Here is a 24035-nt window from a genome sequence, read left to right on the forward strand (position 1 = left end):
CCTTCTTGTATGTGTTGTTCTCTATATATAAATGGGTGAAAATCTTTCATTTAAATGGACCACCAGCAAGTCAGTCTATTGTTGGTTTCACATGAATCAATGGTAAGACACATCACAAACCATCCAACTTTTATTGAAACAGAGAGGTTCATCTTCACAACAGCAATATCTGAACAAGGAGACGGTGAGGGAAAGAGGGGACACTGAGTACTTCAGGAGTAGAGACTGAGCCAATCCTGGTGACCCCTCAAGTCACATGATCCCACTCAACCAGGACAAACACATTCCAGAATCCTAATACACACAAAGCACATTTCTCAATGTAGACACACACATCTAAACCACATACCTCTTACACTGCAGAGACACTAGTTCCGATCTGCAAAATTTGTGTGTCTATAACATGTACGTTGTTAATGTTCATGCAGTAAAATGCAAGGACTAATTGGTTTTTTTTTTAGCTTTTCATCGCTGTATTCACTGCCCTTTCTCAATTACCCTCATATTGAGTTGCTGTCAATTGGAATGTAGTTTCTCTGCATGTGAACATATAAACACTCATCCTTTAAACCGCATTAACAGCCCTGCAATATTTTAGAAAGCCTAAGCTCCGATTCTAACTTGCCGGTTTCAAAGCTGTCTACCTATTTCAAACTATGGCTAAGATAAAAACTGAAGGTCCATTTTGTTGGTGTCAGTTACTGACCCTTACAATCTGGTCTGTTACTGCAAACATCAAGTGGATCCTGCTAAGCATAACCTACAGTCTAGCAATCAACATCATCTCCATTTGCGTTAAAATGGTTTACCAAACTAGTATTCTCTGACAGTGGAAGATTCTTCAATTGGTTTTCTCTGGTCAGACTCCAACATAAGCGCACATATTAGTGGCGATGTATGTGTGTTAGTTGAAACAATATCCACAAGGGACATTCAGAGCAGCCAAAGTGATACCCATAATTCATTAAGTGCATGAATCATTTACCAGAACAGTCCTTGAGTACTTTGCTCTTACCAAACCTCAATGCCCTCCTCTCTCCCTAAATCCTTTCCAACATTATCATTGCAAACATTCAGTTAGTTTTTACCCAAAATTCAAACGACTAGTCGATCAAAGAAAAAATATATATTTACAACATTGATTTTGACTATGAAGGTTCTTTTCTGTTAAACCCAAACCCTGCTTGTTTAAAAAGTCAGAACCCCACTAATGTTCCACTAGCACCGGCACGTACCCTCCCCCGCAGTTTTTTTTATAATATATATATATAAACATGCGGATTCTCCAAAATAGACACTAACAAACATTTTCCCTGGGCACAAAATCCCATTTGAAAAATGGAGACATCAAAAATATATGAACCTCGACTCCCTCCCACCTCATTTACACAAACACACATACACACACACACACTCACTTTCACAGACAGGACCGATTAAAAGCAGACTACTGCAAGCAAAGTAGACACCTACTCTACAAAAGACCTGCAAGCAAAGGTTACTGTACACCTCCTTCCAACAGCCCCCTCCCCACTCGTGCTCCTTCCCCCATAAAGAACACACACATTCTTGCTGACGACATCACATAATAGAATTCTTTCTAAGAATGGCCACCTAAGGAATAAATGGACTAAGCCAATGAAGGCCAGGGGAAGGTCGACTGAAGGTTGTGTGAAGGTGGTCTAAGCTGTGCTGGTGTCAACAAAAGGTTTGGAATAACCATGGTGTTGTGAACTGTCTCACCAAATGCTGAGATTGCAGACTGGTGAAATCTGAAGAACGTACAGTTGATGGTTTAAGGTGGATGTGTGGTCTCCAGTGTCCAGATGCCTGCCTTAAAGACATGATGGGTGGGTGTCATGGTTGGAGCGTCTTGTCTCAGGGTGGATGCTTAAACTCAGACCTGGAGAGTGAGTCATGCTGAGATGGATCTTGTCAGCAGTGACTAAAGAGGAGTCATATGGGCCTCTCTGAGTCAGGGGCGATGCGGGCCGTCTACTGTGAGAGGAAATGAGAGAGATGGATTGGTACGAGACACAGGTGAAATTTAAAGAGAAGTGGGAGGCCTCTGGTGCAGGTGTGAGGCGAGCCGACCATCTGTCTGTCTGTCCGTCCCTCTATCTGCTGGAACAGGTTCTGCATGGTGGGCCATCAGTGCACTGAAGTAGGGTGGAGTCAAAGGCGTGCTGGGCCGTGTCTGAGGCGGGGGGGGGGGGGGGGGGGTCCTGTCTCAGAGGTGCCGGGGGCTGGGGTGGCCGTTGTGGTACAGCTTCTGCTTGATGTGCACCATGTTCCCCCCAGAGTCCTCCAGCAGCCGCAGCTGCAGCCGTCTGCGCAGGTCCCGCAGGTTGCACACACGAGACAGCCACTCCCATGGCACTATGTCTACGAGACACGTGGACAAAAGGAGGAGAAATTAGACTTTGAAACTTGTATGATGCCTGATTAGGCAAAAACAAATATTATTAGATTAGTCACTATACATTTATAAAATAATACAAACTTTACTGTAGGCTCCATCTCTATTGCTCTGGAGACAACCAATGGGAAGTTAGGTGTGCCTAAATGTGGGTGGGAGCAAGAGGCTTTGAAAAGCTTTCATTGAAAGTACATGTATAGAAGTCGGAGTGGAAATTTGTGGTGGGTCTCGGAGAAAAAGCTAGAATGTGCAGTTTGCATAATTTTTTTGATGCTAGTCCACAGTCCAACGAGCTGACTGTGAACTCTCATCTCCTAAGTGACTACTCTCCCTCTGATCCCACTTCCACTAAACACTTAACCTTTCTTCCCTGTAGCCCTAACCTTGCTCTGTAGAACAGCGGGCTATTTCATTTTGACTGAGCACCAGTGACGTGTGACGTTAGTGTCATGTATGGCCATTACGTGACCCGTGTAGTACCAGAGATTGATGAGAACTCGCGTGGGTGCTCATGCCCCTGAACTGTAAATTCAAGCCATGCCTCTCGCACCCTGGGCCTTTTTATTAAATTGGGCCGATAAATGTGAACAAGTGATGAAGATGACTTATTTGCCTGGAAGAGGGGAGAGGGGAGGGGGAGGAGAGCAGGGTAGATGGCAAGAGAAGGAGACATCCCATTCCAATTTTTACTGACGAAACGGAACAAGAGGGTGTTAGATAGAGTGAAGTTGAGAGCGAGAGAGAGAGAAAGCGAGAGAGATTAATTACATTCCATAATTGCATTTTTGTAAAATGAAATACCATCCTAGAAACGGACTTATAATTATTATCCGATCCTAACTCATAGTTCTGCGCGGAGGAACTTGATAAAACATTCATATATAGAGTCCAGCCAGGCAGGACAAATGGAAACCATTTAGATCTGAATGTAGGTCTCAGTAGAATATATTGAATATATTGTCAATTTTGAATATAGAAAAACAACAGCTTTCTGGGCAGGCCCATATCATACGATTTCCAAGGTACGATTTCTAATTTTACACATAGAGTGAAGGAGTGCAAATCAGAATTACTGTGTTATAATTCTTACACTCACAGTCCTTCATTTTCTTATATTCAGAACTGGGGTTAAGTAGAAGAATCTCTGAATATACATGTGTACATGTGTTCTCATGTGTAACTTTATGTATCTACCATTGCCTGACTAAGTCTCCATTTATCTATTGTACAAGATTACCATCAAGATGAAAAATGTAAATGTTTTAAAAATCATATTAAATCTCTTTCTCTGTGTGTGTGGATTTATGTATGTATGTACTGCATAGTAGAGAAATCCATGGAGTGAGGAGTGCATAGACAGATCATTTGATGGGTAGACATTGTTACAGAGGTCAGTTGTAACATCTTCGCCACACCACCCAGCTATATCTACAGTCTCACTAATGCCAGAACATAAATGGTGGTGTATGTATGTGCGCAAACACACATTTACTTACACACAGACACACGCACAAAAAGAAAATAACTAAGCTTTTCTAATGCAGACAGAGCTGCCGACAGTTTTCACAAAACACACATAATTTCCCTAGAACTGCTGTGGCACCAAAGCCAAATATTTGCTGAGCCAACGTAATATTTGGGGGTAATGTAAGGTGGTAATCTGAGGAAGGCCTTGACAAAGTGGGCCACGTGACTGAGTCATCTGCTCAAAGCCTGTGGAAACATTTGACAGGCCTGTACCAAGAGGAAGATCGCCCACACTGCTGCAGTTTTAAGCACAGGACATGAATTACATTTGCAAAAAAATAAATAAATGGGAAAAAAATAACTGCCCTCCAACAAAGTCATTTGTTGGTGTAATCCCATCAAATGTAGCTATGGGGTTTATGGTCTGCTTTCAGGCAGTCATTGCAGTGGCAGAGTCCCAATCCCTTATTGTGTCCACACTTATCAGGCATCAAATATGCCCTAAGTACTTCTTCAAGATCTGGTTTGCTTAATGTCCTATACACTTAACTCGGCATCCTGACACTACAGTGCACTTCTATTGTATTGCACTGAGAAGCACTTGTTATTATTATTGTTTTTATTTTGTTGTTATTGTTCTGTTTTCATTTTAGCAATGACCATAAACAATAATAGCACCTTCTGCTGCAGGACTATGAGATAAGCCATTTCCAGATTTCTGTGCCTGCTGGCCTGGTCCCTGAGAAACCCAGCTGGCATCGCAGGACGCCAACGCTGCCACATATTTACAGCGCGAGAACAAAGACCACTGGAGTTAACACAGGCAAACATGCTTTTGCATGATTACTTAAGCTCACACACATGTTCGTTCACTCGTTTACTCTCTCACTTTGACATGTCTGTGTCTGTGTCTGTGTCTGTGTCTGTGTCTGTGTCTGTGTCTGTGTCTGTGTCTGTGTCTGTGTCTGTGTCTGTGTCTGTGTCTGTGTCTGTGTCTGTGTCTGTGTCTGTGTCTGTGTCTGTGTCTGTGTCTGTGTCTGTGTCTGTGTCTGTGTCTGTGTCTGTGTCTGTGTCTGTGTCTGTGTCTGTGTCTGTGTCTGTGTGTGGTGGGGGGGGGGGGGTTGGCTTAAAGACTGAGGGACCTGCAAAGGCATGGCAAAGGGCCACAGCATAGCCACAACACTGATAAACTGCCAAATCACCACACTCTCCACTGCAAGCTCCTCACTGTAGTTTCGAGGTCACTCTGTATCCATCCAACTCCATCCAACCCAGCAGGTATTACTATCTGCTCTCCTTCCCTCACTCAAACACACTCACTCCCTTTCTCATTTCAACACACACACACACACACACACACACACACGTACGCACGCACACACACACACACACACACACACTCACTTATTGCCTCTGCCCTTTTTGTCTCCTACACAAACACGCACACACTGACTCATTCTCTCTCTCTCTCTCCCACACACACACACAGACACACTTTTCCTCAAGCCTACAGTGACTCTCTCTGCGTGCCCTAGTGTGGGCTTGATCCCAGAGTTCACTGTTGAGCCAAAGCAGTGATTACCTTAAGTCTGACTCATACGGTCCCTCTTTTCTCTCGCACACACTACCCTTCTCACTGCTCCACAGCCTCTCTCACACACTTCCTCTATGCCAGCTCCCATCTCAGTCCTTCATACAGCAGCCCTCTATAAGACTTTCTTTTTCTCTCTTTCTCGCTCTCTCTACCTCTCCCACCTACTGTGGTGTGGGTTGGCCCCTCAGAACACACTGCACTGCTCCATACACATATTCAGCATTCTCTCTCTGGAGGTGTGGAGCGGCCCCGTACAACCTTAACGAAGGTAGTATAATCCAGTGACTGCACAGTATAATCAAGCCCTGCAATGTCTCACTCTCACTCACTTATACTTACCCGCAGACTCAATCACACTCCCTTCGAACACTACACTCATACACTAGCACACTAACTGGCTATGCCATTCATAACTATTTCGCTCACACACACTCAATTTCGCTCTCCTTGGTTTCTTTATACCCTCACTCCAGTCTTACATTAGAGGTGTCTTGTAGGGCATTTCAACTGATCAGGACCACCCAGTCAGCCCTTGATTTGATTTGATGGACCACATTTACGACACTGAAGACTTCCAGGAGCCTCCATGCGGCCACAGGCACTCCGGTCCGCTGACGATAGCTCGTGTGACACATTTATGACGTGCATACAAAGCTCCAGAGATCGAGGGGACCTCGGTAAGAAACGGGAATCGGAATATCGTGCCTGACTCACTCACTCTCCCACACACTCTCGCCTATCAATCATACACATACGCACCTGTGTTCTACTCAGTCTCAAGACAGCATTTTTTCTGAGTCAACCCAGACAATTGAGGGATGGGACAAATCATGCTCTCTCTTCATTGTTAATACCAGTAGCAGAGGCATAGCGAGGCAAATCATACCAGAACTAACACATTCCAGGGCTGATTGGATCTAATGGATCGAGGGCATAAAGTGAGTTATGCAACTTAATTAATATGATGCCAACAGCAGGAACATTGAGCCAGAAACACAGATTCTGAGCTATTTTGGTCAGCTTTATGTTAACCTAGCATTAGATAGGGGGATGTTGCTTGTGGTGATTAATCCTGTGACCACTGAGAAATACATTGCTGATATTTACCACCTGAGGGAGCTCAACAGAATGGCCTCTAGAGAGGCCTCAGAATGGCTACCGACAGCCTTAAAGTAGTCCCTTCCAGTAGGAGGCAATACATAGAGTTTGGTTGTAGAGGTGTGCAAATGGTCACGACACACTGACAGGCCTCCCAGGGGCTCAGGCTTTAGGGCTTAGATTCAGCCTGTGAACATGAGCTATTTTCGAGAGGTTTGTTTCCCATAGATAGTATGGCCAAAAAGCCAAGGGTTTTGGTTACTGTGGTCATCAGTCATGTGGTGTCATTGAGCTCAGGCGACTGGCTCTATATATCTTGGCACCAAAACTGGGCATCATAAAAAAAAAAATGTAGGGGGTAATTTCCATTCTTCCTTGTCTAAAGTAGCTAGCATAGCATTGGCTATTGAAATGAAGGGGAATGGTAACCTGCCTCTCTCTCTCTAGGTTTATATAATACCTCCATGCAGCCTCCTCAGACTCACCATGGTGTGGGCTGGTTCTCCAGGCCCTGAGGGCACACTGCAGCACTCCGTCCAGCCACAGCAGCACCCAGCTCAGGATGAAGCCCAGCAGGAGGCCCAGCATCAGGTCCATCTCCTGCTTGGTGATGCCACTGCTCACAAAGTAGTTCTCCGTGGAGTCCACCAGTGACTGGTCCCCATCGTACGGGATCACGTAGTGCACATGGTGCCTGGGGAGAGGGAGAGGGAGACTCTCAGTGGGTGAACAGAACAGTACATAAATGGCGTAATGGAGGGAGAGATAGGAAGAGGGAGAGCGAGAGAGAGAGAGAGAGAGAGAGAGAGAGAGAAGAAGACATAGAATGCTGATGTTTGTTCCTGTGTCTGTTTCTACTATTTTGAGCTCTGGCAGTACCGTAATGCATTATAGTCATGCCAAATAAGATCTTTCCACTGAAATGAATCAAATGGATAGACCGAGAGAGGGAAGAAGAAGGAGAGCGAGGATGACAGAGGGAGACAAGAGGAAGAGAGGAACAGGTGGAGAGGTGAATACCACAGAGAGAGAAAGAGGACCAATGAATAGAAAGAGAAAAGAGTGGGGGAAAGAGAATTAATATCGCCTTGCATGTGTCATGACAGGGAATAAAGGTTGTGTGATGAGAGCAGGCAGACCGATTAATGGGAACTAAAGAAAAGCCAAGGAGCTAGAGGGGGGGTGGAGGAATGAAAGGAGAGAAAAGGAGAGAGATGCAGAGAGAAAATGACGAAGGGAGAGAGAGAAATGGGCAAGAGGGTGTGGGAGAAACGCTTTAATTCATCATCATTCAAGCAACAAGGCGCTCTCCCTCTGTGCGTTTGCAAGATGAGGAGAGCGTAATGGCTTTGTGGGTTTGCGGGCTGCAGAACCGGGGGCCCGCTGGGTCTAATGAGGGCTTCTGGAAGATGCTGAAGGAATGCATCACGGACAACTGCACCCATAATCCCCTGGGTGGCCGACAGACTCTCACAACACGGGCATGGGCCTAACACTGAACCTGCCAGATAAGCACAATGCAGTAATGGGGAAGGGGGGGGGGGGGGGGGGGGTGAAAGAGAGGGATAGAGATGAATGAGAGCAACTGAAAAGGGGGATGAGGAGAGATACAGGGTTAAAGATAGAATGAGAGAAATACAGTATATGAGGAGAGAGGTGGAAGGCAGAGGAGAGAAGAGAAAGACAGAGAGACAAGGAGAGAATGGTACCAGTGAAGGGAGACAGAGAGGAGAGGAGAGCAACAGAGTGGAAAGAAATATCCACTCAGAGAAACAGACATGAGAGGCAGTAGCTTAGGGAACAGTAGATACGGGTAGATGGTTTGATAGTGTGGCTGAAGCATTAAACAAGTACACACACACACACACACACACACACACATACAGATGTGTAGACGATTACATAGGTTTGTTTATGTGTGTGTGTCTATCTGAGGGAGAGACAAACAGAACTGGCAGGGTGTGAGAGATTTTGAGGGAGAAAAAAAGCCTAATACTCCTAGTAAAGGCCCTGGGGTTGGAGTAGGTGGGATATATGCTGCAGCAGCTCTCTCGCTCTCTCTCTCTCTCTCTCTCTCCATCCCCCCACCTCCTCCTCCACCCTCCAGGAAAGTCACTGCCGCTGGAAATGTCAAAAAACACCAGGGGTGGCTTTCAAAACAAGTCAGCTGTGCGGCAGACAAAATGAGTTACACGGCAGCATGAAGTATTCACAGGCACCAGCCGCCTGGCATCCTCTAAAACACACAGCAGCACAGATATATATATATATACCCAGTCTTCGCTTGCAGCTTTGGTGAGATCTTTTCTTATAAAACATGTACAAACATCTTGTTTCATAAAGCATAATGCCTTTAAGAGACCAGCATAGTCTTGGAATACAGTTACTGAGTGTTGCGTGGGAGTGCGTTTGGTTCAGGGGGAGATTAAGGAAACAGTGTGAAGCTCTAAAGAAAGCCCTGACAGCAGCGAAACCAGTTGAACAGCCAGGCAGACACACAGATGATGCATTAACTGGAATTCATCTATCAGGGGAGGGTCATTAATATGAGATTTTCAGCTGCTCATACTTTATTTTTGCGTCTTTTACTCATCCCAATGGGCCAGGTAATTTCATACTTAGTTAAAGGATACATACAGTATCTCTAAACACAGTTAAAAGAAGACAAACTCTCCTTACTGTACCTTTTGGAGGATAAATTCGGAAAAGATTCACCCGATTTTCTCTGCATTCACATAACAAAAGCTGCAACGTTGATAGTAGTGTTTAAGCATCAACCAAACCCAATGCAAAAACAAACTGGCAGGTGGACTCCTCGTTCATGAAGGTACATGCAGTACATTGCATGGCTGTCTGAGGCACTTGTTCAGTTTATGGCACAATGGCAAACCACATGACACTGAAGATGCATAGAACAGACGAACACACACGCATGAAGGGCTTGAAGCTTAGTCATCTATGCACATTTCCTTTCGTGATGTGAGACACATTTTATGAAATTTGATTTTATGAATGGATCTTACATGGAGAGTACTCTTCAAATAAGTTTCTCGTTTGCATTACCTGTGCCAACACAATTAAATCACCAAGGAGCCATGAAGGAAGATATTATTTTACAGGCTCTTAACTTTGACTAATCACCTATGAACATGGTAAATAACCAATATCCCTACATGCGATATTGTTGACCATCCAAGGAGCTTTGATAATAACGCACACTTGGAGAGCATTGGAGAGCATGTGGTCGCATCCAAGAATGCAGCCCAAAACAAACTTGAGACTGGAGTGAGCATGTTCAAAAATGGAAAAAAAATATTTCACATAATGTGCAAATGAGACATACAAGGGTTCAGAACAGATGTGATCACAGAATCAAACCACACATATGTGAAAACAGCCTTTCTGTCAAACACACAATCTAGACATCGTATGACAGTTTCCTGACATGCATGTAGTCAGAAACCAGAGAAAAGACCATACTGGCTAGGTGTAGGTCACTACAAGCACAGCAATCTGGAGGTCTGCAGACACATCCACTCACAGCACTTGACAAATAATCAATAGTTAATAGTGACAACTTCTTTAAACAGTCCTTAAGCATGAGGTGGAGAAAACTTATATATTTTCCTTTTTCTATTTGTATTTGTGTACAGTTTTATGTGTTAAGGTAATATATGTTATAGAAAGGAAATTATAGCAATGAAGGTGTCAATGTATATCTCTAAAATATATTTAAGGCTGGGGAAGAACTTTATTCAAGAAATCATTAAGGAGCGGTGGTAAGGAATAAGGATGCACAACCATGCTTAATTCTAACAATCTCCGAGCTGTTTTTGTTTACCTTCCACAGTCGCAATGACAGACGCGGTCCTCTCCTCTTAAATGTGGTAAGATATAGTTGTGAAAGCGATCCAGAAGAGCGTTCATGTCCGTTAAACACGCTACCGCCTGCAAAGAACCATCCAAGTCAACTGGGACAAAACGGGCCGCAAAGGCAGTTTGCCGGTGACACAAACAGAACGCTATAAATTACATTTCAATAAAAAATATTAAAAAAAATTCCGCTGTAAAAAATTTACATAAAAATGTCCGCTGTCTGTACCCATACAAAAAACGTCAATTATTTGGAGGGGCCTGTTGATCTACTACAAGCAGTCACTGGAGTTACATATATCCAGAAGGAAAGAAAATGCAAAGAAGTGCCAGTTCTGTGAGACGCGTTACTCTTAGAACTGAGGGAAGTGGGTGTGTAAGCGGAAAAGTCTTCTTACCATTACAATAGCAGCCCCGATAATCATAAAGATCATGGTGCTTAGAATTATGTGCAAAACTTCCCAAACTCGACGTTTCCCTACGTCCACCCTCCAGTTGAGGTTTCACCGATGGTTCCAACGGCTGAAATAACAGCTGTCCTCGGTTGAAGGCGCACACAGATGGAGCTCCAACCGGGGCACGACCCTGCTTTCCCTCTCAGCTGGCAAGCTGGAGGCACGGTGCTCGGCGGATTCAGCGAGCGGTCTCTCCCGTCGCCTCACATCCCCGCCATAGATGACACACACGCACCTCCACCTGCGAGCTCTGTGTTGAGTAGTGGCGCTGCTGTTTGGCGTATGAAAAACGCGAGAAAACAGCTTGAAGAAGGTATCCTCTCTATTACAGATGCACTGCGCCTTAAGACCGTTCCAAAGAGCGACTCAAGATGAAGATTCCCATGGCGCGTAGCTCATTTCCTCGTTCTGTCGAGGGAAACTTGTCTCTTTCTAGCCACCGACGCTTGTTGCTTGTTTTCTGTCTCCAGCATCTGTGGCAAGTTGAGGCTGACAGTAGTGTCGTAACTGTTATAGCGTACCTCTCCCTCGGTATCCAACAGTAAGGAAGATTACAGCACTTGCGCAGGCAAACACTGGATCCTCCCACCCTGCGATTCAGAGATCACACAGCAACTGACTCGTTGGAGCAAGAGACCAGTGAGAACCTGCGCCCTGTAAGCTACACCGAAGGTTGTAAGCCTCCCGAAATAATTTCAGTGTGTTGGCTTCTTATCTACACAGAAACACGCAGTGAAATACTCATCACAGCGCAACAGGACACACTGTTTGCAAAATGCAGATGTTTGCCAGTAATTTATGCTGTAGGCCTAATACGCACTGGACCAAACTGGCTTCATGTAATTGATACAATGCTACATCACATCGGTAAGCACATGCTCCCCCTGTGACGAGTGACATTGCAGATCAAATTGGTATTCTGCACCATTCTTTTGGGCAGGGCTTCGCCTGTGACAGCCACCCATTCACTTAATTGGCGACTTCGCTGTCAGGCTTACAGCAAGGGAGGTGCGGACACCAGTGGAGGATTGGCACTTTAGCGAATGTCAATTACTGAGCATAGGTGTCCTGTGTGCAGTGCTGTTCTGTTATCTGTTGAATGCAGTATATTTTGTTCAAATCAGCATTTATAATAACCGTCTGTAGTTCAAAACTGAAAAGCTGTTTTTGGACCACATTTCATGGTCACTCCAAAATCTTAGCCATGGTCAGGCACGACTTTTGAAACTCTGAAAATCATCCCGTCTCTGCTAAATCCCTTTGTCTTTTAATCACTACCATTAATAATCTGTATAGCCTACTTGATTTTTATTTGTTTCTCACATTTAGGTTTGTGCCTACGCTTCTTGTTCTTTACTACATTGGATAGGTCATACCCCAGATTAAGACTCAAGGTAAACCTGACTTTTACTTGGGTCAGCAGTGCTTACAGTGGACTTATTGCCTGAAATATTGCCTGTAAGGTCTCCACAATCTCTCAAGGACATATTTCAATGTCATTGGAGGCCTTTTAGTCCCAAGGGCATCCCAAGAAGGCCAAGGTATCCTACATCATTCATCCCTTACTACCACTTCACCCAGTTTTCTGTGGAGAACCCTTTTCACCATCAACTCCGACAACCTTGCACTCTTAAACTTACTTTCTGTCCCCCCTTGTCTTGCAGGTTTAACAGGCTGTAGCGGTCACCACTCCATAGTGTTTCCACCCATATAGAACCCAAAATCGGAGGTCAACTTTATTCAAATTTCAGCCAGCCTCAAGTCAGCTCGTCATTCTATTAAGAATTTTAACATTTCTTAATAGAATTAATAACATTCATTCTATTGCCAGACTGATAAGCACATGGTATGCATGTTCACTGCCTAACAAATAACCTGTGAATAAAAAGCCACAAAACACAAATTGATTTTTTGCTAGACATTTATTCCTTTAGCAGATTCATATTATTTACACAAAGATTTTCAGGCACTCTGGACTGAGCTCTCAGTTTGCAATTAATTCAATATTTTGTAGTCTTGCTTAATGTACAAAAAAGAAAAAAAAACTATTTCCCCCCTGAGCAGATAACAAATCTGAGGTTTAAAATATGTATCAAAACAATGCAATTGAATTATAAAGATGCCATCATTAACTCTCTGCCTTCCATCAGTTAGCTCAACATCAAACCCTTTTTGCTTAAACACTCGAGAAGTAAGCACACTCACATCACAACACTACACGTCGTCATCTAAGGCTCTCCTCTCATACACGCACACACAAAATAGAAATCAAACTTCTGTTCATTTTGCACATCCCAGGGCATCACACGTATTTGACATAAGCAAAACCAAAAAAAAAAAAAAGGGAAAATTAAAAATGATTATTACACTTAAAGTACTTACAGTAGACCTATCTGTCATCAGAAGGGGAAACAGAAGTAGTGGAGCACTGGGAGAGAAAGAAAGAAAGAAAGAGAGAAAGAAAGAGAGGGGGGGTGCTTCTGCCAAGGTCTTATCCATGTCAGAGAGGGTGACGGAGTGCTGCAGGGGGCAGAGGTCTTAGATTACAATGGGGTGACCCGTAACCTTGTTAATTGATATAGCGAAAGTAGAAAGGACTTGGGATGTGAGTGGGTTCACCAATGTTAGTAGCCCCCACACACCAAGCATCACTGAGCAGTGACGGGGAGGGGGATATTGCACCCTAAACTTGCATCCCTACAAGGCTGTGCAAATGATGGGTGGTTGGGTGGGTGGTTTACACCTCTCTACCTCTGCACAAAGCCCAACTCTCACCACGTAAACAAAACGCTTTACGCCACCTCCCTGCTATAGTGACATAGGTAAATGCACCATAACCGATCAACTGTCCCTGCCTCCCTGGAGTATTGGGGGATGGGAGGCAGTGTCCTTCCTATGTACTTGGAGGGGTGGGAGGTCATGAGAGAAAGGCAAGGGGGGCATGATGTTGCATTGTGGGTATCCCACCACCACCTCCACGGCATGAATGTGTATATTGTGCGAATGAATGTGTGACTTTGGGGTAGACAAGTGCTGTGACATCACGGCACAGCACATTGAGCAGCCAGCTGCTCAGTAGAAGCAGACGGTGTGGAGGAAGGGCCGGCCGCTCTTCTCCTCAAACTCCTGCAGCAGCTCGTCCATCTCGTTCTCCATGTCGTCAGTGTGCTGGATCTGAGGCAGATGTTTGGAGGGAAGACAAGACCAGTCAGAACATTTTGAAAACTTCCAACTGGATTTTAAGACGGGTGGTAGGTCTGAATGACTTATCAGTGCGTATCAGTGCAGGGAACACAGGCATAAAGGTATAACTTATATATAAGTATAATACATAAAGACAGCAGATGAACTTGTGCCCGCACTATGGTACACTAATGAATATTAGTCTGTTCTTAACACAGTAGAGAATGATTATACATTCACAGTGAGATTTATACTCCATCTACACACCACTATTCTACATATGAATGTTACAGCACAGCACATGTAGTGTCTGTCTGAAAAGAGGCTTCTGCCTTATGTTCCATCTTTCCCTACAAACATACCAAACCGAGCTCATCAGAGACTCTTGATTGGCTGAATTGGGTGTGCTCAGGTAATCAAGAGCATTATAAATCATACGGACTTCAATCAGGTGTTATCTAGGCCAGAATAGACAGAAGATAGGGAGGCTTCAGGAGCAGGACGGAGAAGCCTTGGTTTTAAAGGCAGAGGCCACAGCTTTGGGATACTCACACACTGGCAGAGCTCACAGATCAAGAAGGCTCCGAGAGTGGCCTCCTCGTGGTTGTCCTGAATGTCCACATTTATCACGTGCACCGGCTGGAAAGACTCCTGCTCACGGGAGCTCAGTTCTGGAGACGAGGACAAGATGCGTGGAGGGAGAAAGGATGAGAGGGAGAGAGATAGAGGGGAAAAAAGGCCAGAAGACATAATAGATGGATGGATGCAGACAAGAGGAGAAGGGAAGAGGAGAAGAGAAAGATTGTGATTGAAGAGATACAAGCAGATACCCCAGAGACAAAGACAGAAATCACAATTTTATAATTCACCGACACAATGTCAACCATCATTGCAGTGTGCGCAACCACACTGAAACATAGCCTTAATGTTCCCTCAATGGCTTTAAGTGATTAAACGAGGTGAAGGCTTAACAAAATGTCTTACAGCCATGCTAGTATGCGAAATATCTAGCACTCACCCTCCAGCACCTGGTCGTAGACCCTCTCTTCACAGGTGATGACCAGGCAAAACTGGTCCTTGCAGCTCTGGAATCGCTCCGGCCGTGCCTTGATGCGCTTGTTGCGATCCAGCATGTGGAGGATTCCGTTCTGTGTGTATCTGAGTGGTGGCTTGGGTTAAGGAAATCAAGATGGAGGAAATGGCGCTCAAACAGTGTGAAAGCATGATTGATTACAGGAATGTGCAGTGGTCTCAATCATCCCCTCCCTCCCTATTTATCTATCCATCGATCTATCTACAAACACAAACATCAAAAACGAGCACAGAAGGGGAAAAAATATATATACACATCCTCTTATTTTAAAATATTACTACCAAACTATGTAATTCACCAACATTTAATGTGCATTCCATTCAGAGGCAGTTTCTGCTTAGTTTTCAAGTGCATCCTATAAAGATGCAGTCGCCACGAAAGGTTGTTGATATTTGATAACAGCCAATCAAATCACACCTGCCTTCCATGCTCGTGAATGACTGATTGCCTGATATTGTTTATGGCTCGGCCCGAGCTACTAGGTTTCCCATTCGAATGAACACTGGAGGTTTTTTTTGTGCAAACACTGAACGGACAGCTAGATGAACCATGAGGAGCAACTCACTGAATTTGACAAAGATTGTATGGAATTAGATTTGCAGACTGCACATTTAAATAGCAGGCTCATGTGGATGAGGGTGGGTGAATAAAGTAGACTCTACTGCTCCCTAGTGGTAGTACAACAGACATACATCAATTTAAACTGTGTGCCAGTGGCATACAATTTAAAAGGGGAGACGATTGGAGACAGTTCCAGGAGGGAAAAAAAATAAAAATTAAATAAAAATAAGTAATTCTGGGAATCAAGCCTCGCATGCTTATGGAAAATAGGTTGTTATATTTGCTCAGGTGAAATACTGTTTTTAGGAATTTCACATTTGTGTAGGGGAACCAGTCCTAGACATTCTTCCCAAATGATGTCATAGTTACTGTTTTAAGAAGAAAAAGGTCTACAAAAGAATGTGTACAAAAAAGTGTGTAGTGACCTCTCAATCATGCATCTCTCAATGGCTGCGGTTAGGATATGACGGTCCACGCTATATGCTTTTCAAGTGCTAAATGGACATTGGAGAAGAATAGCTATAGAATAGAGGCAGTCAGACATTCCGGTTACAGCACTATGTTTTCACCCAAGCCTCTATTTGGAAAGCTTCTGTGAACTATGTTAAGTGCTCAGCAGTTGACTGCAAGAATCTACTCTCAAAATAGCATGGGTGGACCGAACTGACAGCCCAGATAATGAACTACCCTGAACAACACTTGAACCCCACAGACACCATGGCACACCTGCTTAATAACTACCAGTAACAACTATGATTGACATGCTGGCCTAATGAAGGTCTGAAATCTCAAGTATCCCGTTTCCATGAGCAGACAAATTGTAAAAGTAGTAGTAAAAAGGCTGCGAGTCTATGAACCGGTCAAGACTACACTATGTCAACGTTAACACACAACATTTTCACTAATCAACACAACATATGCAGACATTAGTACATTTAGATGGAATAATGACCAGGCCCTTTTCTGCCAAATGCTATAACACTCCACACGTGGCCTGATTACAATCAGGCCAAACAGTTCATCTGTTGTCCGCTGAATGATTGCCTTCACTCACAACATCTGTTTCCACTTCAAATTATGAACAACTTCAGCGAAACTATATACAGCGAAATACCTGATTGCCTCTATATATGAATGAAAAAAATGTCCTGGAAAACCGGAAGTTATTCTTTACTAGAACTGCCCCCCACCCCCGCAAAAATGTAATATTTTAAAAAATAATCTCTGGATATAAGGCTAAACGTAAATCAGATCGATGAAACAATACTACCTTCTATATATATGTAAAACATTATAGCCATGCCTAAAAGGGGGCTGTGTTTAGATAAGGGTAAAATCAAAAGGCAGTGCGGCCCTTTTTCCTCCCTCTTTCTCTTACTAATGTGGTCTCTTGACAAAGCATTGCTATCATTCTGAATGAGTGAATTTACAAGAACTGACCAGTAGGTGGCTGCCAGGCTCTAATCTCCAACCAAAATCAAACCATCTGTCTGAGCACAGGAAACTCATTGCTGCTTTGAAAATGAAATAATGAAATGAGTTCAACTACATGCTAAGGAAAACTAGCTATGACAAATGTGTTCTCTATACACATCTTTTTGAAAGGGTTTAGAGGAATTTAAGCGCTAAAACAAACAAAAAATGTCAAACCATATTTCTTAATTTGTATTAAAAATACCCCTCCCCCACAATATTTTATGCTCTCACTCTGTCCTCCACCAAGGATAAAAGAAAACACACATAGGGAGAACTCCCTTAGAGGCCTGACATCATCCATCACATCCTTAAAATGGATCCAAAGGATGATGTGCCTACAGAGAACTGTTTTCAGACATTCACATTTGCTGTGTGGGCTAAATAGATTTTTTTCTCTTCAATACAAACCTGTTTTTCATTTTGTATACTTAATATAGTGATTTTCACAGCTACATAATGAACACAACATGTTGATTCAGGATTGCATATGAATGGTAAATCAGGTGCTTAACATGCATTATTTAACTAAACAATACAAAACGATAACCTATGTGTTTTCCCTTGTCGTCTGTACCCTAATTGTCTGTCAATACCTCAGTGTTGTCCTTAAAGTTTAAATGTGTACCCCACAGGATTCTTATAAAACAGTGCCACAGTTGTGACAGATGGCACAACAAAACACATCCTTTCCAAATCAGACCTGGCACACTGATGTGCTAGCAGTCTCCTAGAATCTCCATTAGACATTTTGTGCCCCCTCTTCACTGAGGGGAAAACCTGGATGTAGATGCCCGAGTCCACCATTCACCCAAAACTGCTACTACCCTGGCATAACCAAACCCAAATCAACTTTGTTAATAGATAGGGTCTGGCCAATCTGGGATTGTTTCCAGTTGTTGCATCCTAATGGGTGTAGGCCAGGGGGTTGTTTTGAAACCACTGGACCAGCCTTTAGCCAATTTGCATTGACCACTGCAGAATTGCTATACTTCCTACTTCACCACTAACAGTGCACACTGATATATTTGCCTTTTACCAAACCCTGTTGGCAGTTTGGAAACGATGTCTTTGCACTTAATAAATGTACACATTATTCTTGCTCATGCTGCAATTCTTCAATGTTACTAGTGTTCCTACTGCTGTTCATATCAATTCGTCGAGCTCTAGCACTGCCACCATTGTTGTAACTACATTTCACTTCATCATTGCACTTAGCCACCCCACTGGTTACTGATTGGAGGCCACTCAAAATGGCCTAGTGATCCATCTTACGAACAATTTTCAGACTGTAATCCCAGCAAAAACTAAACTGGGAGCAATAGGCAGGTAGAGCCAGGCTAAACTGCCACTAGCCTACCAAAATAATATACTGAGGAAATGCTAAAATACACACATATTTGATACAAGATACAAGAGTAGTCCTTTGACTTTCACCAAGACAAAAAAGAAAAAAAGGTTTACACCCATCAAGTGACAGGTGATGTTTGTACCATGAAATCTCTCTGAAGTTCCGGCATGACATTTATGTCCCTACTTACGACTTTAGACCTGTTAGTTTGATCTTTAAACCTCAACGAACACCTTTAAATTTCAGCCCTGGTGTGCTGTTTGAGTGCAGAACTTGTTTAAGAAAATTAGTTGCAAGTCTAAAAGAAAATGTATTAGTTGTGTGCCTAAAATGAAGACATCAGACAGGACCCAGCAATCAGGTTAACTACTGTATGCAGGTGTGTGTAAGCATGTAGGCCTAGGTGAATGAAGACATGCGTGTGCGAATCAGTGTTATGTGCAGGGGATACAGTTCTTTGTCCTTGCGGACCAAATCGTTGTACATCTGTTCGTAAGTGATTTTGAAGTCATACACGTTGGGCTTGTCCGGTGCTGGGCCTGGCAATTTCACGTGTGATCCCGTCCCAAATGACCGCACGTCAAACCCACGCTTGCTGTGGAGATAGACAATGGATTAAAGACAGAACAGAAGAAAGCCAGGGAATGCGTTGCCTAGAGAAAAGACAGCAGGTAGACAGAAGATGAGAGGATAGTCTTGCTTGTGAACCCCAGTAAAGATAAGGACACCACTGACTGAGATCAATTGGACTTACCATATAGCTTCCGTAAAACTACATCTAATTTACCTAACTGCAGGTCTGATTTTAGGCATTTATAAAACAATCACATTCACTTTCAATGTTGAAAGTTCCTAGAGGTTGCTTATCAAAATAATACGTTATCTATCTGACAGAAGTTGATGAACTTGTAGAAAGCCTGAGTGCACTCCATTTTGTTCAGCTAGCTTCCGGTGGACTCATTTCAGGGAAATGCCATATGTTGTTGTCGGGTGATAAAGATCGCTCGAACTTTCCCATTCAGCAGTTAATAGTACGTCACGAATTATTGCTTATAGGTTTAAAAAATGTCAGTTAAAGTTAATCTCGCTATTAATCTTAACGACTAGCGTCAGCTTTAACCCACGACTGGGCTGAAGGGTTTTTGAGTTTACGTCGAGATTGTTTGTGCTGCATGGTGAAGATCGTGAAAATTCACGAAATTAAAAGAAAAAAAACACCGAGGACTGGTTGTTGTCGTCTTCTCTTCGGCCAACTTGTGATATCTTCGTTCATTTTTACCTGAGTATGTTGTGAGCTTCCATGCTGCGGTTCTGGTTGCTCGAGCACACCACCGCTACGCGAAGCGGGTGGCTCGGCATCTTGCTTCTCTCGAAAAACGTAATTGATTAAACTCGAAAAAATAGAATATATTTGATCCAAGGTGATAAAGTACGTAAATGTATTCGTTTTCCCTATCTGTATATGTCGCACGACGACTACGACCGTGTACTCTCGTGCTAAGACAGATTTTAAAATGGCGGAAGGAGATTTAAGCATTTCATGCTGATGTCATTGAGTGGGGGAGGGGTCTTCTATGCGCCTTTTACGTCAGGAGAACTATTTCCTCACTTCACAGTGGTGTAGCAGAACAATAGCCTATTGGTGCCGAGGTAACATTATTTCTGTAATGAAGGTTGTACCCTAATGGAATGATCAGCGTATTCATTATAATTATCTGTTCTACCGTCTACACTCTCACAACGCCAATACCATGGCTTCATATACCGAGAGGTACAAACTAATAAAAATGTTCATCTACTAGTCAAGTTCCTTTGGATAAAAGCGTCTGTTAAATGGGTAAATGCAAATGAATTGAAACGACATGTACCCTACATACCTCATAGCTTATTTGGTTTAGGTACCCAGGAAATAATTTCCCAAAATTAGAGGTATAAAAAACATTTACCTTAGGAAATAAGGAATACATTTATTTTGTTTCCCATAGTCATATATATATATATATATTATATCGTTTAGCCTGGCTCTGACAAACCATCATGCAGGCATTGCTGCCACACTGTCCTAGCCATATTTCATATTTCTTTGCAGTTAAGTGATCTCAGCCAAAACTTAACCCCCCCCCCCACAATTAAATATTCATAAATGCACCCAACAAAAAACGTATAATTCATAATCTCAAGATTGCTTTATTGATCACAAGGGTAGAGCACAGTATTGACAAACAGTCTAGGTCCCTAAAATAAACATACAGCATTTATTTCTACTTTGCGAGCACAGGTGTGAAATTATAAGGCATATACGTTGTATTGTCAGGTTTTGGGGTTCATTAGCATGTACAGCGTAGTCGGTGAAAATAACTCTTACAAAAAGAAAACTTTTGGCTTGATGATTTGTAACCTATTGCACATCAACTTATTTCTGTAGTACATATGTGAAAACCTAATGAACAAAGACCACATACAAATACACACTGAATCAATGCCTTTAGGCAAATTGCATTTGGCATTTTACACAACTAAAGTAGTCTTCCATTTATTATGAATATTTATTATGAGGAGTAACACTTAATAAATGAATCTTGATCCTTTATACATTATTGATAAGAGAAGAAATTCAGCAATTCTGAGAATGTATTTGACAATACAGTAGAGGTTAATCTTTCAAGTCAAGATGAAATTATGATGTCATAATGTTTTTATCTAGTGTGGTGTGGAGGATATGACATGCATTAACTTTCTGTCCGATGACTAATATCAATATTTCTGTCGAAAGTGTAACATATGAGTGTGTGTCTGTGTGTGCAACTGACATACCCGAGGTGATTTCCTGTTTACGTGTGGGTGGTGTTAGTGATTGTTATGTGACTGTGTTATGTGAGTGTGAGTGTGTGACATATGTGTGTGTGTGGTGGGACTCATGATGTTTTCAGTGATGTAGGCCACCAACAGACAGATGATGACCAGCATCACACAGATGGCTCCTCCCACCGTCGTCATGGCAATCACAATGTCCTGCATCCCAGTGGGAGAGACGTTAAACTCCACACAGTTTTCGCCATCAGCGATAGACCCATGCGCTGTGGTCATCAGGGGTCGCAGGCAGATGCGGTAGGCCACATTCTCATGCAACTCGGTCAGCATGTAGTCCCTGCAGCTGGAGCCAAGATGGACGCCTGTACACTCAAACTGTGTGTAGCTGCCATTCCACCAGCAGCTCAGCCTGAAGCCACCCTGTTGCCTGTGCACCCCTCGCTCTGGGACCCTAGGCTGGGCTGCTGTGGGTGTACCCCCCTCCTGCTCCTCCAACCCAGTACCCTGAGCCTCCACGGCAGTGCGGTGGGCGCGATGCAGGGTCTGCTCTGTCGTACCCCATCTGTCTGCCAATTGAGTGTCCTGGGCTGTCCACTGGATTAGCACGCTGCCATTGGCGAACAAGTTGGCCACCAACGACCCTCCAGGGGACTTCACTCTCTGGCAGTCTGCGCTGGGGCAAGTGAGATGACGTTGAGTTTGGCGAAAACAGAGGTGATCCGTGCCATCCTGCTCCAGCAGGCGATAGGCACATGTTGGCCCTGTGCCTCCAGCGTTGTACTGGACATGGCCTGGTGATCTGAGCGTCACAGTGGTGGTGTTGCTGGTGAGGCTGGTGTTAACAGAGTCTGAAGTGTTTCCAATGTGATGGCTGAGATTGCTTTCCTGTGGCTTTGGTATGGTCAAGTCAATATCTAGGTTGAGAAATCCCTGTGGGCTGCTGGCGTTATGATTATTATGCTGGTTAGGATGCAAGTCCACTTTCGAGGTCACTGCTCCGCCGCTCACGCCTCCTTCTTCCGAAGGAGGTGATGATGATCTCCGGGAGGATCGCGCCTCCCGACTGCGGAGAGTTGCACCCGCATGGGTCGCACGGAGAAGCAACGGGAGAAACGAGATAAGAGCCCATGTCGGCAGGCTTGTCATAGTGCAGCCTCCTCAATACACTGTTGACAGCATGCAGTGTTTAGAAATGGTAGACAGCGCCGTCACAACCGATGGAGATCCGAAAAAACCGAGGGAAGGCAGAGAGGCACCTCCTTGGCTGCCATAACATACTCACACTGGCAAGCTCGTTAAATAAAAAGAGAAAAATCCGAACCTTCCTTGAATTAGGCTAGGCTACTCTGCAGGGGACAAGGATGACCTGAAAACGGAGCACCAGAATGGCATACTGTGATATTAATATTCTGGAACAAAATGAGCCTATAACATTTTAGCCAATATAAAGCGCATACCCAAGGACAGGGCAGTCACGTCAACACGAAGCTAGCAAGTCAACAATATATAGGCTATCAAGAGATCAACATAGCAGACTCACAAGACGGCAGAAATGATCAACTGTGTACTATTGTTAATGTCTGAGTCTTACTTGTCGCAGCTGATTCCTCCGTCCTTGGTGCTCTGATGTGTTTTCCAGTCTTGAGAGAGGAGGCGTAGGAGTGAGAGTTGGAGTGTCAGGATGTTTGAAGTCATCATCAGTCAACGACATGAGTCATCTTGTAGGCTACTAGTCCCCTCTCACATCACCGGTTCCTCGCCTGTGGTTCTCTCTCATCCAGCAGGCTGAGGTCTTACTGCTCCACTAAGGGCTGCTCGCTGTGAGCAGGTGGCAGAGTGCTCCAAGCTATAACGTGGGAATTTATTTATTTATATGATACGATGGACTTTTTGCAAGTTCAAAGTTGTGTTCTTTTTTTTATAAATCGCGTTAAGGAATTCAGTGGCTAATGCCATTACAGTAAACTCGCTTTGTTCCATAGGTGTACCTGCTAATTGCTAAGTATGTGGCGACCTCATGTGGTTAAATTATGCTCATATATATCTTAATTAGGTCATCATGAAGGTGATCCTTATGAGGCCTGGGTAGTATGGGGCGCCAAATGTAACCGACCTTTTTTCGTAGACAGTGTGCCTTCTGTACCAAGAAAAGCATACATTTATTACGCACACATGTAACACCATAATGCGTTTTGTCCACGAAAAACGTGTTACCATTGTGTCCATTAAATATTGAGGACAGCACATTCTTTCGTGAACAGAAAACAACACGGATTATTCCTGGTGTGCACTAAATTGGCCGTTGTGCTTTTCATTTTGTGGACAAAAAGCTGAATACACTTCTCACTTTGTTTACAAAATGTGCTACACTATGATAATTCTGTGCCATCGATTGTTCATTTTGTCCACATAACTGTTCTGCTATATTACTGATGTATGTGACCAAAAGGGATCCAGTACCTTCCGTGCCTTTGTTTTCGTCGACATAATGTATTATGTAATATACCGACTCACGGAGTGTATGGACCAAAGCCCTTTCCTGCACATCATACTTTCAGTAGTATAGCCTATGGACAGAATTCATTTTCTACTTAAACAAAATTATAAACGAAACTTCAAGCAGTTTTTGGACCAAAGCTCCTTCATGCACATGCACG

The 24035-nt window shown here is 43.6% G+C and overlaps 3 protein-coding genes across 4 annotated transcripts; all 3 read right to left on the reverse strand.

Moving 5' to 3' along the window:
* Positions 1-117: 117 nt before the first annotated feature.
* Positions 118-11791, reverse strand: LOC105897848 (transmembrane protein 240). Its single transcript, XM_031568111.2, has 4 exons — positions 10850-11791; positions 10420-10526; positions 7064-7272; positions 118-2385 (listed from the first exon to the last, which is right to left on the reverse strand). Exons 1-4 carry the CDS (start codon positions 10883-10885, stop codon positions 2231-2233), a joined length of 507 nt encoding a protein of 168 aa, XP_031423971.1. The 5' UTR covers positions 10886-11791; the 3' UTR covers positions 118-2230.
* A 1018-nt stretch (positions 11792-12809) lies between these two features.
* ssu72 (SSU72 homolog, RNA polymerase II CTD phosphatase) lies at positions 12810-20096 on the reverse strand. Its single transcript, XM_012824906.3, has 5 exons — positions 19847-20096; positions 19019-19162; positions 15108-15247; positions 14642-14760; positions 12810-14080 (listed from the first exon to the last, which is right to left on the reverse strand). The coding sequence occupies exons 1-5, from the start codon at positions 19924-19926 to the stop codon at positions 13979-13981; spliced, it is 585 nt and encodes a 194-aa protein (XP_012680360.1). The 5' UTR covers positions 19927-20096; the 3' UTR covers positions 12810-13978.
* A 633-nt stretch (positions 20097-20729) lies between these two features.
* On the reverse strand, positions 20730-23512 carry fndc10 (fibronectin type III domain containing 10). 2 transcript variants are annotated; one of them, XM_012824827.3, is made up of 2 exons: positions 22970-23512; positions 20730-22441 (listed from the first exon to the last, which is right to left on the reverse strand). In XM_012824827.3, exons 1-2 carry the CDS (start codon positions 23074-23076, stop codon positions 21415-21417), a joined length of 1134 nt encoding a protein of 377 aa, XP_012680281.2. In that variant the 5' UTR covers positions 23077-23512; the 3' UTR covers positions 20730-21414. The 2 variants fall into 2 exon arrangements, with proteins under 2 accessions (XP_012680281.2, XP_031423972.1); XM_031568112.1 differs by having other exon boundaries at positions 20730-22744; positions 22970-23059.
* Between the last annotated feature and the right edge of the window lie 523 nt (positions 23513-24035).

This window comes from Clupea harengus, chromosome 5, assembly GCF_900700415.2.
Source record: "Clupea harengus chromosome 5, Ch_v2.0.2, whole genome shotgun sequence".
Lineage (NCBI taxonomy): Eukaryota > Metazoa > Chordata > Actinopteri > Clupeiformes > Clupeidae > Clupea > Clupea harengus.